General features: G+C 45.0%; 1 protein-coding gene across 4 annotated transcripts in view; it reads right to left on the bottom strand.

Moving 5' to 3' along the window:
- Positions 1 to 14,127, bottom strand: part of NSMF (NMDA receptor synaptonuclear signaling and neuronal migration factor) — a 64,658-nt gene that overhangs the window by 30,505 nt on the left and 20,026 nt on the right. For all 4 annotated transcript variants that reach the window (XM_019510412.1, XM_019510413.1, XM_019510414.1 and 1 more), the window contains one exon: positions 1,447 to 1,926. In XM_019510412.1, the coding sequence (XP_019365957.1) occupies positions 1,447 to 1,926 (480 nt within the window). The remainder of the gene's footprint in view (positions 1 to 1,446; positions 1,927 to 14,127) is intronic.

Below are 14,127 nucleotides of genomic sequence, written 5' to 3'. Positions count from 1 at the left end.
AAACACACAGAAAATGTTGGATGTTAAAACTTTACCTTCCTAACTCAAAGTTCTTGTGGCTGCCATTTATCAGAAAAGCACTCAGGGTACTATCCCAGCATGACTGAATCACACAGACAGTTTGGGGTCCCACCATGACAATACCAGGCTTTAGTGTTTTTGTGTTTTCACACAAACCTTTCCACTCTGTCATTACATGCAAGACAATAATAAGTCAGACACATGTCTGAAAGAAAGCCAAAAATCTCTCTCATTTTTTGTACTGAAGAAACCAAAATAATATACTATAGCAAAATGTTCATGTCTGGTTGTCTAAGGTGAAACACTGAAATGCATCGGAGAGGTACCCAAATACAAATGCTTCAATTTGGAAAGGTGTGTTGGGAGCTGTTCTGCACCTTTGAAAATCAGGACACTTTTCTTTTGAATAGTTTATATATGGACTTAAGTGCCTAATTTTAGCTGGACCAGATTGTAAATATGGCTCCTAGTCTAAACTTCATAACATGCTACAAACAGAGATATCGCTGTGATCCAGGGAACAAACAACTCCAGAAGCTTTGTGGCATATTTGATCTTCTGTTGAAAACATGACCCAATCCCTCTTATAGCTAATTTCACAACTGGCTCTTAAAGCCTTTTGTGTTTTATTAAAAAAAAAGTCAAGTCAATTAAGTCACAGCTTTTACAGCCAGTGAGGCATCAACTTAATAGCATGGACTATAGAGGTAAGAAGATAGAGGTGCCTGTATTGCATCATATGTAATACACATGATATATGAATTGACATGACAAGTTTGACAAGTTTTTGATTCTAAAGAAATCAGGTATTTCTCAGCCTCAAATGAGGAAATTGTAAAGTTACTTTCCCTGAAGACACTTGTGCCATTAAAGAAAATGGACCACAGATCAAAGAAGTAGTGAAATGGCATATTGCTCTATATAGTATCTGTAGAACAGTATCACTTTGTAAAGTGAGACTGAACTGTTTTATTCCACTCATGGCAGCATTATGTTATAGGATTGTATAGCGTCTTTATAACACTGCCACACAGCATTTATGTGGTTATGCCATGGGCTTCCTTAAGGACCTTGGTGGAATCTGTTACTGTGCTGCTGATAAGTGGGAGCGGAGCCAACACTGGGACTCCTCTCAGCTACATAAGGACCATATAATGCTGTGAGTGGTCTATTTTGGGACATTAGCTCTTGCAGCCAAACAGACTCCCGACTTATTCTAAGCCTGATCTCTGCCTACTATCTTTCAACAGAATGCAGGTACCACAGACTAGCGAGGCACTTCCTGGGAAATACCAAGTCCTCCAGACAAGGGCCTATTCCCTGCGGATTCATTTCTCAAGCCAGGAGACAGGTGTTGTCCATTAGTGGCCCCTGCCAGTAGGAACTTTAGCGCCCTTTGAACACAAAGTACCCTTGCTCACTTACCAGACACACGATCAACACTATACATCCTCTCCAGCTTTTTCCTACGCCACCCTGTCTCGTTGGACTGATGTTGCTCCAGGTCAAAGGAGTGCTGGGAGGAGGCTGCCAACCGAGCACAGCTGGGGCATTCCTTGGAGCCCTGCCGACTTCCTGCCCAACCTTTGCAATGCCTGCTGATGTTGTGAGAGCTGCAAGCACTCTGCAGGGGCTGGCCATGGTGACACTCCTCTTGCCCGGTGCCCTTCATCACCACCAGTTCCATGCTATCATTCTCATGGTCCGACAGCATCGGCCTCTCGCCGGAGATTGTGTACACACGTGGCTTTGGCCCCTCGCTTGGGATCTTCTCGGCCCGCTCCTCAGAGAAGCTCCTCTCAAACTTGCCATCAGAGATGACAGAGAGTCTGCGCTTGTTCTGAGCTGCCTGCTGCATCTCAGGGGAGTCCTCCTGTCCGATATACGAGTCCGCTAACAGGTGATCTGAAACAGAGGGCACACTCGTATTTATTGCGTAGAATCGTGGTTTACCTCAGGCACAGAAACAGGTTCGGGAGAAGATCTGGAGAAGCAGATCCCTTTGCCAGCATAGAAAGGGAAGCAAGAGAATAGAGCGAATCTCTCGAAGACTACCTCTATGCAGCTGAACACACACCCATTGCCCTTTCAATCTACCCCCAGAGATCAGACCCCAGCAGTGGTCACTGGCAAGACATCATAGCTGGAAGGATATTCTGAGGAACAGCATGCAAGTATGTACACACACTCCTCACTCCGCTCCAGCATAGCAACAATGCACCTGGTTTCTGACAGTTTCAAGTAAAGAGAGGTTGCTGAGGTCAGCTGCACATATGTGGATACCCCTATCAGTGGGGTTTATGTCCCCTGAATAGCAGAAGTGGGACGCTTGGGCGTTCTTCACACACTGACTTGTTCTCTATATATGTTTTCAAAAAACAATGAAAAAATAGGGGGAAGCATTGTGGATTTGGGACTTATTTTCTGCCAGTTTGCTATGTGAACAACAAATGGAAAAAGGAGCCAACCCACAGATGGGAGAGAGGAGGCCTGCTCTATCTGATGCCACCAGTCAGCAGTCCTTAGCAACATTTGCCAGTCGTGTTCACCTATGGACAGATGCAGGATTTCCTAAAGGACAGTGTGCTACTCTGCCCCTTAGACCATGGAGGGGGTAGGGGAAAGGGTGAAAGGAGCCCCCATGTTGGCAGAGAATACCGGAGAGCCAGGTAGGGAGCAGCTGCACCAGGTGGGGGACCTGGTCCCTGCCAACACCACTGTCGTTATCCCCAGCTGACCCGAGGACAGTGTCGGATCCAGAGCCACTCCTGCCCCCTTCAGCTCCACACAGCAAGGACCAGCTGCACAGGGCTCCATGTTCAGCCAGGGGCAGCAGTGGCAGCATGCAGCTTCTCTCTTCCAGCCTCTGCTCCCTGCCTTCCCCCACACCAGCATCTCCCACAGGCATCCTGGAGCAGGCATTGGAAGGAGGCACCTGCATATCACCGCCACAGTCCCCTGCTGAACCTGGCACCCCACATAGTCACAGCCCACATTTGGAGTGGGGCAGGGGTGACTCTGGAGTAACCTGTGCCTGGGTCAGCTGGGGACAGCAAGGGAAGGAGAGGCCAAGTGTGGGGCATTCAGGGACAATCATCTCTCAGTGAACATAGTCATGTAAAGTGCATGAAAAATCAGGAAATCTTGGTATTTCCATGGTTACTCTATGCACAGACCCAACAGCTGCTTCCACCCATATGCTAAGCCCCTTCCTCCCTGCCCCCCACCCCCAATTTTTCTTTTAATCATGTTGTGTTTTCTTAGGGATACAAGATGCATTCACAGACCTAATTCCTTCCCTGCCAATTACTTTTTTTAATGAATCCTCTAGCTGCTGCTTGTTTCAAAGGAAAAGATGCATTAGCAGTTATTAACAGCCAGTATAGATACAAAAAAAAACAACCTAAAGCTTTGCTTCATTAGATGTTTAATGAAAAATATTTTTTTTAGCTACTGATCCACGATTAAGAAGAATCTATAAAAGATTTCAAAGCTCAGATGCCCTGCAACTGGCTGCCAGCGAACACCTGGATGAAGGGAATCATTTAGGGGCAAAGATCTGCCGCAGGGCATTTGCAATAGAGACTGCTCCATGGAATCCTGCAAGCCCGCACACCCACCCCCACATTCAGCCCCTTTTCCTTTCTACCAGCTGGGCTGTTCCAATGGACTGGGAGGAACATCTCTTGTGCTGGTGATGGGCTGTCCATACTGGTTGGGAGGAGAGTACTTCCAAGGTGTGCCCATTCCATGGTTGGCCATGGGGCTCTTGTATTAGGACCTTGTGAATGTGGGAAGCAAGAATGAATTCTGCTCATGGTTGCTCTTCCCATTTTGTTTACATCCAGGATTGAACACCAAACCCTGAGCTACATTTTAGGGGACTCAGCAGAATAGTTAAGGGCAATATGTGCCCTTAGCTCATTTCCCTGCTCAATGGGTTTTGTATAAAACATCCTCAGGACACTGGTTGGATGAATACACTTCTGGGTGATGATTCAGCCATGCAGCTCAGGGCTATGGGATGAAGAGCTTTGCAGGGCAGGAAAGTTCAGGCCGTGACCCATCCAGCTCATTTCACTTGTGACTTGATGAAGCCTCAGAGGGACTGCTCTCTGGATATTAGAGTTGATCTGCAGTCATGGTTGCTCCTTCATTGACTTCACTGGGAAGGGTTTGCTGAAAAGCCATCTAACTACTCCAACAGCCCTACAGTGGCCCTCAGAACAATGCCTTTTTGTTATCATTTCACACCATGTTATGTGGAAAGCTTAGCTGTCTGACAGCTACTAGTAGCTATAATGAGGAGCTGGAAATGTAAGAGTGTAGGAATATGCACAGCACCTCCATCACCAAAAACACAAATCCCTGATCCTGGAGTGAAATGAATAGCTCTGTTAGCTGTTACTCAACATCAGGCTCCTTTGTCACCAGGTTCAGCTGCTGGTGGGATATGACAACATGCATGAAGCCAGTACATTACAAGTTCCCAGACACCACAGTTGCTCCTGACATTCTTCACACCTAAAAACCCAGCAGGACATGACAGAAGGGAGCTTTTGCTCTGAAGTAACTCAATTCTTCTCCCGTCCCACCTCCCTCCAGTAGTGATTCAGGACAGACATACTTTAGGCAAACTCCCATGCGTCCAACCAACTCGAGCTTCTGCTACCTGACTCACAGACCTTGCAGGCTTCACAGCTTTGGCAAGCATTATGTACACTGCAACTTGTGCAAAAGGATCAGGTCAGTGCACTGCAACTTGTACAAAAGGATCAGGTCAATGCTAAGTATGCACCTCTCCTTGTTAAACTCACGAACCCCTATGCAGACACTATGCTATCATCCCAGACACAAGACCAAAGAAACAGTGATATACCATAGAATACTAATATGGACACCCTGCTCTCACAAAAACCTGTGCTTTCATGGATTAAATACCGTATCATTAGAGTATCAAATTATATGTGGTATAATATGTGGATTTTGCATTGTGCTGATAGGGCCTCATTTTGTGTTTTGCATGCAAGCCTGTGGTTCTTGCTAAGTAAACATGAATTTCTAAACTCTGTTGATAATGGTGGTGTCATGACAAGTGGCGTCAAAATAAATACTAAAGTCTAAACTGTAGGCCTTTCCATGGCCTCCGATTCTAGTTGCTTTAAGTTCGTGCACCATCCATCACTGTAGAACAGGAGTGCCCACCAGGCATCACCTCAAAAGACATAAACAACTCCCTATGTAGACAGGGTCACATTCTGCTCTTAGCCATAGCAACACTATATTCTGTTAAGTTACTCTGGATTTCCATTAGTGGAAAACGAGAACAGAATTGGCCTCAAGTAAGAGTCAACCCAAAACCTGTAATAATCGTGGAGTTAAAAATCTGGTGGAAACATTTCTATTGCTAACTGGTCACGTGTGACGAGAATCTGTTAACGCTGTAATTGAGGAATGGAGGGAGGGAAGGATAAGCAGATGTTTGGAGAGCTACGTAAGTAGAAAAACATTCTTTCCTACTTCTCTTACTGACCCCTTATTAAAAAGTGGTTTTACTTGTAAATAGCCAGGAGCTTTCACAAAGAAATATTGTATAGGTCTATTTGCCTCCCCACTCTCTTTCAAGTAAGGAGAAACTAATTATTTCTTTTGCTACCAAGTACTTAGCACCTTGGGAGAAACAATTTAATTTGTTAACAACTGAATCCTTTCACAACTGAAAGTCTTAGTCCACAAAAGGAAGTTCTAAAAAGGTAACCAGCAAGTTAGTCATGCATCCATCTGCTAAATGGGGTCAACGTTTGCCTTGAAAAGGAAACTTCATTTATTTCAAGGAGGCTAAGTCTGTGTTTTGGATCTCTCCTTCCTATGGCTTTGTGCAAGTGCTCAGGGGAAATCCCTTAGAGAGGTCATCTGGCAACTGTGATCACCCCTGCATTCTCCCTCTGCTCCCATGATGTAGGTTCAGCTGCCAGTTGCAGAAACACAGTGGTGGCTTTGGCTTGGTTATAACCAAGGGCTGAGCTTGCAGGTTGTCTCTTTGAAGGGAGGGAGTAACAGCCGATACAGGAGATGATAAACCATTAACTGAAGGTATATATTGCAGAGAAGCCATAGTCAGAGGAACTGCCTTCAACGAGTCACCTGAAGCAGACCATTGGTAAATCCTCTTCATAGTTTCTACTTCTCAGTTTCGTTTCATTTCCATGTCACTCATGACACCACTCCCACAACCAGCTGCTCCACCAACAGCAAAGCCAGCCCCAGGGCAAAGCAACTCTGGAAAGCTGGCACTGTGCCCTCCTCTCCCTCTCCCTCGGGGCAGATTGGAGTGATGAACACTGATGCGTTCACCACTCCTGTTCTACCTTTCCCTTTCATCAGGTGATAAGCATTTGCCCTACAGGCTCTCAACCACTGGGCTAGACTGTGGTAGGAAAATTGGCTGTATGGGAACACTGAGGTATTTAACGGCACGATGCAAGGCAACTAGGATTGACAGTCTTCTGACCAAACATCAGATAGAAACTGTCACAGAATCACAGAATCGTAGAAAATGAGGGTTGGAAGTGACCTCAGGAGGTCATCTAGTCCAACCCCCGATCAAAGCAGCACCATCCCCAATTAGATCAATCCAGCCAAGGCTTTGTCAAGCCAGGCCTTAAAAACCTCCAAGGATGGAGGTTGCACCGCCTGTTTAGGTAACCCATTCAAATGCTTCACAACCCTCCTAGTGAAAAAGTTTTTCCTAATATCCAACCTAAAATTCCCTTGCTGCAACTTGAGACGAGTGGTCCTTGTTCTGTCATCTCCCACCACTGAGAACAGTCCAGCTCCACCCTCTTTCAAACCCCGCTTCAGGTAGTTAAAGGCTGCTATCAAATCCCCCTCAGTCTTCTCTTCTTCAAACTAAATGAGTCCAGTGTCCTCAGCCTCTCCTCATATCAGTGATGAATCTTTCAAGTGTCCCAGCCCCCTCACCATTTTTGTTGCCCTTCACTAGACTCTCTCCAACTTGTCCACATCCTGTCTTCAGTGGGGAACCCAAAACTGGACACAGTACTCCAGATGTGGCCTCACCAATGCTGAATAAAGGGGAATAATAACTTCCCTTGACCTGCTTGCAACACACCTACCAATGTAGCCCAAGATGCCATTAGCCTTCTTGGCAACAAGGGCACGCTGCTAGCTCATATTCAGCTTATTGTCCACTGTGACCCCCAGGTCCTTTTCCACAGACCTGCTGCCCGGCCAGTCAGTCCCCAGCCTGCACTGGTGCATGGGATTGTTCTAGCTGAAGTGCAGGGCTCTCCACTTGCCCTTGTTGAACCTCATGAGATTTCTTTTGGCCCAATACTCCAATTTGTCTAAGTCAGTCTGAATCCTAGCCCTACGCTCCAGCGTATCTACTACTCCCTCCAGCTTGGTGTCATCTGCAAACTTGCTAAGGGTGCACTCTATGCCATCTTCCAAGTCATTAATGAAGACATTGACCAAAGCCAGCTCCAGGACTGACCCCTGGGCACTTCACTTGATACCGGCTGCCAACTAGACATCAAGCCATTGATTACTACCTTCTGATTACTAAGAGTTGACCAGGAGTTTCTGGAAGTAACCCACCAGTTAGCAGTTTGCAAATATATTGGTTATGATCTGGATTACAGCTATGCCCACAGAACAAATAATAAACATTAACACCCTATACTTTCCATGCCATTATTGCTCTGTCCTTACTGAGGAATTATTGCTACTGATTTGAATGGCAACTCTCTCAAGTAACTACTGAGTTATGGGTAACGGCAGGACAGTTCAGGTATCTCACAGAGGAGCCAGAAGGGCAAGTTTGTTTGAGTCTTGCTCTAGATTTGTGTTCAAGGCATCCCCAAGCTGACCCAGCCAAAAATGAGTTTGTAGCTAACCAGTCTGGAGAGTTAAAGGCAACTGAACACAGTGGAAAGCTGGCTGCCTCACTCTGTTGTATGCTTGGCAACAAGGGCAACTGCTGGCTCATATCCAGCTTATTAGTTCACTGTAACCCCCAGGTCCTTTTCTACAGAGCTGCTGCTTAGCCAGTTGGTCCCCAGCCTGCAGCAGTGCATGGGAGTGTTTCAACCTAAGTGCAGGACTTTGCACTTGTTCTTGTTGAACCTCATGAGATTTCTTTTGGCCCAATCCTCCAAATTGTCTACGACACTCTGAATCCTAGCCCTACCCTTCAGCATATGTACTACTCCCCCAGCTTAGTGTCATCTTCAAACTTGCTGAGGGTGCACTCCATCCCATCTTCCAGATTGGTAATGAAGATATTGATAAAAACCACCCCTGGGGCACTCCATTTGATACCAGCAGCCAACTAGACATCAAGCTGTTGATAACTACCCATTGAGTTCGACGAGCTAGCCAATTTTCTAACCACCTTTCTATCTACCAGTATTCAGACATTGCTTATATGTCAACATGCATGGGATCTGAACAGTTCACCTACAGCAGGGGTCCCAAACTATGGTATGCGTACCCCTGGGGATATGCATCTTGGGGGATATGCATATATTTTAAAATATAAAATGTATTGTCGTGGCATGTGGGCAGCTGGTAATTCTAGAAGCAGGGATGCAATAAGAAAAAGTTTGGAAACCTCTGATCTAGAGGGTTAAGGCTCTTATTACCATTCCCTTTGACCTATCTGATCTCCCATCCCTCCAGTTTGGGTCAGTTTACTTCAACACCTTCCTTAGAAGACAAGGAATCACAGTTCTGTCCTTGTTGCTTTTTCTTGCTTCCATCTGGCAAACGATATTTCTTTTTTCCCTTTTACCTGGTGCAGAGACCAACACAGCTTTGGTCCCATTTGAATCACTGGAGAGATAGTGAATAATACTGGCATAATTACATGAATAACATTTATTAGTCTGATCTAGAACCAGGACAAAAATACTACTCAACATAGTTAATGGAGTTTGGATTTTTACCTATTAAAAAAAGATGCTTACACTCCAGAGGACTTCCCTGGCATAAGACAGTTTTAAAATATCGAAGACCATGATGAGTGCTTTTCTGACCCAACAGTAAAGAATCGCTTTAAAGGGAAGTTTCTGTCTCTTTGTGACCTTTTAAATGATAATGTTTCTATAAAAGAGGACACACCATGGCCTTGTCTTCAACTTCTTGCATCAAGTGCAGTACTTTACTAGCAGAGTGCAAGATCCTCAGCCGAGTGACATCACTGTGCTCTGATGGGGACTGTGTATAACCCCACTGTCTGCTGTGAAACTGGGAAGGTTTTAAATGAAGGCAAAACTGGGTCCACTAAATAAGTGTAAAAAGCCAGCAAACATATTAATACAATTTAGCATCAAAAGTGAGGTTTAAAGCATTTTGGATCCAGAATCTCAAACTCAGCTCAAGAGGCAAAACAGCAAATGGGAATCTGCACAAACCCCACTGTTTTAAGAAGCAAAAAGGAGCCATCTATCACCCCAGCTGCAAAAGAAAAAGATTTCAGGAGATTTAGGTTTCCTTTTCTCCTTCCAAGTTAGACTTTTCTGCCTATATTATTCCAGCTGTATCAAAGCACTTACACTGAACAAAAGGACCACTGCTGCTTTGGGCCCCTGGCCACCTGAGATGACAGATCTTGAGAACTTGATTTTGGAAAAGCAACAACTGAACTGTGAAATGTATGGAGAAGATTTAACGCTCATTTTCAGCAAATAAAAGGGTTTCAGAAATGTATGGCTACCTGATAGTGCTGTTTCACTCATTCTTGTATGCTAGAACAGCCCTGGAAGACAGAGACAAGGAACTGAGGATGCTTCTTATACGGTAACCCTTGCATCGACAAACTTTTTATCCTGCCTCCCACTAACAGGTGAGCTTCTTGCAATACTAAAACAAAGATGAAACAACCTGAAGACAAACAATTACAATGATCACAAGACTTCCATGCTGGCATCACAAGCACCTGGTTATCTCCTGAGTATGTGCAGAGAAAGACTTGATGTGGAAAGCCTTGTAGCACATGCTAATAGAAATAGCGGAGCTCTGGTTGTCTTTGAAACAGCCAAATGACCAACAAAGGCTCACAAAACTTCCAAAAGACTTTCTTCAAAACTAATGGTGCATTGATAGCAGGGATATATGCCTCTTCTGTGTGCCAGTGTCCACAGCTTGTCACATACATCCAGTTTTCTTCAAATTTAATGGATTCAGAGCATATTAAGGTTTGGTTATTTCAGCAAAATTTTTGCCTCTGCAAAACTAGACTAGAAACCTCAGGAGAACAGGCTCTCTCATACAATTTTCAGTACTTCTTGCTCCCGTTCAACTTGAGAATAGCAGCACCTCTCTCTAATGTCTTCCCTTACAACTAAAACCTTGTACAAAAATTAAGAACAGAAAAGTAAGCCAACTTCCACTGAACTTTAAAACAAAAAAACCTTTGTTTCCAGTTTTTGATAATGTCCCCATTTGGTTTCTGTCATAAAAACAAGCAATTCAGCCAGTTCTACCTCACATAATAATCAAGGTAACTTCAAGCCAAAGTCTGAAACAGCTCTGGCCTTCGCCCCTTCATTTCCACAGCTCCATGCCTGCACCACATGCGGGGAGATGCAAACCAGTTGGATAATTGTCTCTAATGAAAGTGCTGCTCACCGTGGAAGGGCTTATTGTCCAGGCTTGCCTGGCATCTTATTCAGCCAAAATGCAGTTAAACCATAGCTCACCATATGCCTCCTTCTCTCTTCCATCAGGCCCTTCTCTTTATTTCCATGTTTATGAAATGTGGGAGACCAAAGAGCCGACTCTTACCCAGGCACAGTCCCAGAGGTGCTGCACAGCTTTCCAACCAGATAAACCCAACTGGACAGAAACAGCAACTGGCAGTGAAGCAGCATAAAATGACCCAAAGCACCTCAGCCCAGAGGAGAACCCCCTTCCTTTGCAAAATGCTGCTATTCACTGCCCTGAAGGAACTTTTTTCAAATCTTTCCCTCTCTTCTATTTCTTTGACTGGGCCATGTTTTGGACTACCCTAATGACCACAAAAAACAAATTTCAGTGGCTGATAGGGGTATATCTTCTACCTGTAACATACATCAGCTAATCAGACAAGCTGGCCTGTTTCAAAAGCACAGCAAAAGTGGAAAATAGCTCTTATTACCATTCCTGGCACAACAAAACTCAACATGACTGGTCAGCCCCATGAGCAAAGCAGCAGTTCAGAAAAGGGATTTAACACCCATAACAGAGCTGAATGCTGCCATTGCAATGCATCTGTGAAACAACACCTTTGCAAGAAGAGAAAAGCAAGGAACACGTCCCTAGACTGCCAGTCACCCATGAGCTATCAGTGATGACTCTTTCAAGTACCATGTCTAGCTAGAAAGAAACCCTCCAAAATGTATACAAAAGAAAAGCATATATTTTAAATGATGATAAACACTCTCTGACCCATCGGCAAAAGTGTTTCTTGCTAAAGTTATACCCTACTGTTCTTTGCAGACTATTTGTCTTTATCAAGGCCCCGGTTTAATTCCATCAGGAAACCTACTGTTCATAGCTTCAGTGACTGGGGGATGAACATATATATATCAGCTGCAATAGCAATCCTCAAGCAAAGCTTTCCAAGTCAATCACAGCTCACCAAACTGTCTAACCTATGGCAGTGGGCCCATCTCACTGATACCCAATCAGTCTGCAATGATCCATCATTCTGCCCCCTTCTCTCCTCCCTGCCATATCACACACACACACTTCTCAGGCTCACAAACATATATACATACATTGGAGGGACATAAAAGCTACTGCTGAAAGACGATAGGAAAGCAGGTCAGTAACATGACATGAACAGTTTGGTACTGCCAAAACCACAAGGTCAATCCACCCCTTCCACCCCAGCTTCTAACAATACAAAGCCGAATGGCAATAGCACATACAAGTGGAACGAGTTTTTATGATCTCAGTGCTGTTGGCATCTCAGTGGATAAGCTTATGTCTGACTGGAGGATTTCTGGGGCTCTTTCTGCCTCCTAGCTGGAGCTGTATGTGGCAAAACAAGATTTCCATTTTGAAGACCCTTACCTGCTTTGCCTTCTGCATGGTGATCTGAACCTTTGCAAGATTCTCTTCTCCTCTGGGAGTGCAAGAGGAAAGATCCTGCTACCAGTGGCTTCATAGTGAGATGAGGAATTTGCTACTCACCTATCTAGGTCCATGTACAACTTCCATCACTGCAGTATTTAGGCCCTGTCTACACCACTGTGCAATGTCACAAGTTCTGGCACCAGCCAAAAACAGCAGATGAATGGAAAGGAGGGAGTTTCTTTTCCAACACAATGATCCCAGTAACAACAAATGCAATACATGAGCCCACAGACCAACACAACTACTTCAGGAGGATGTTTGGAAATGGCAAAATTTGTCAGAGTTTGGCAAGAAGTCTGCCATAGACCTGGACTGTTGGACTGAATGTCATCTAGGCAGACAACCTGCGTTCAGAAGAACTCAGGCATGTCCACACAAAAAGGGTTTGCTGACAGAAGTTTGTGTGCAACTGCATATAAAGTGCCTTAAGGGCAACAAAACCCTAGGTTCCTGTCAGCTGAGTAAAGGCTCTCCCCAAGCAACATGGGCCCTTTGTGAATATATGGCAGCAGGCAGAAGACATGCACTGACTGTCCTTGTTGTGAGCTATAACAGTCATCCATCAGCAATCCCATGGTGCCTCATGCCAACCAATCTGGATTTGGGTTTGAACTATACAAGCCAAAATCAAAGGAACTGGAAGCCTGCCCCTTCCTGCATTTTGAAGTATGATCAGGGAGGAATCCTATTAATCCTGCAAACCACCTCTAAATTAGCTTGCCACTTATTTCAGGCAGGATCCCTCAGGGAGGCGAATCCTCTTATACTTCTAAAGTCCACAAATTACCAATTGTGTTAGTGGGAAGATGAAAGCAGCCTCCAAATCTAATCCTATTGCACCCTGCATTGGTTCTGAAGTTTCCCACCTGGGCACTACCATCGTGTCCACTGGGAACACACTTATGTGGGTCCTGGGGAACAAATCCTCTAGGCTCCCCATGATGTGCCAGGGACCCAGCCACCACCCCAGGGAGGCTGCTGCTGTTCTGCTGCCCATAGCAAGGTTATCAGAAAAATAGTAGGTTTTTACAGTTATCTTTTCCTTTGGGCTGCTGCAGTACGTCACACCGCTCCCTGCTTTTTTTTTTTTTATCAGTGTGCTCGAGCATGGTGGTCCTGAGTGGGACATCTCTGACAGTTGTAGTGTGGCTGGCATTGATAAGGAAGTGAGAGATGTGCTCCAGGGAGGACATGTTCATTGAATTGCACAGATGCAGCTGACAGGCAATCGAGCCAGCGGGCACTCCAGGGACAGGAGTGCAAGGAGAATGTGGTGCAACTGAGGAAGAGGGAGGCAAACGTTTTGCTTGAGCAGCAAAAAGAGATGAGATAGACGGCCTGAGCCAGAACCCTACAAGGCCCCCACCCACTTCACCCCCGGAACACCCTGACTGGGGCACCCACAGGCATGTCCACCACCCAGCACGATGCCACTCAGGGCTAGTGAAGAGGAAAGAAAATGATGGTTTCACATACCCTAGCCTGTGAGCAGTATGGTAAGAAGCCATCTGCACTTCTTTCCTTGGGATTTTGCAAACCCCCATGTTAATTATTTTAGGACAGTGGTTTTCAGCCTTTAGTATATGAATTTCTAGGGGTCCACAAGCTATGTCTAGGGGGTCAGCGAAATGACTATGATCAGTCAAAAGTATGCGAATACCCACACTTGCAACAAAGGGGTCCACACCTCCATTCGAAATTTCCAAAGGGGTCTCACTTCCATTCAACATTTTTTTAGGGGTCCACAAATGAAAAAGGGTTGAAAACCACTGTGTTAGTGGGGGTTGCAGTTATTTTGTTTTTTAAATGAATTTTAGCTTGTCACTAGCTAAGCTAGTTCAGTTTAACACCTTAATAAACATTTTTCAAAACGCTGTTATGTCTTATGTTAATATCTTGGTACTATAAGCCAAAAATTCACTGAAGTAGAACTGAATAATCCTTTCCTCACAGAACAAACAC

Source organism: Gavialis gangeticus, unplaced genomic scaffold (genome assembly GCF_001723915.1).
Source record: "Gavialis gangeticus isolate Ggan-Ray unplaced genomic scaffold, GavGan_comp1, whole genome shotgun sequence".
In the NCBI taxonomy this organism is placed as follows: domain Eukaryota; kingdom Metazoa; phylum Chordata; order Crocodylia; family Gavialidae; genus Gavialis; species Gavialis gangeticus.
Note: the sequence above shows the minus strand (reverse complement) of the source record. Positions and strands in the feature narration are given on the sequence as shown.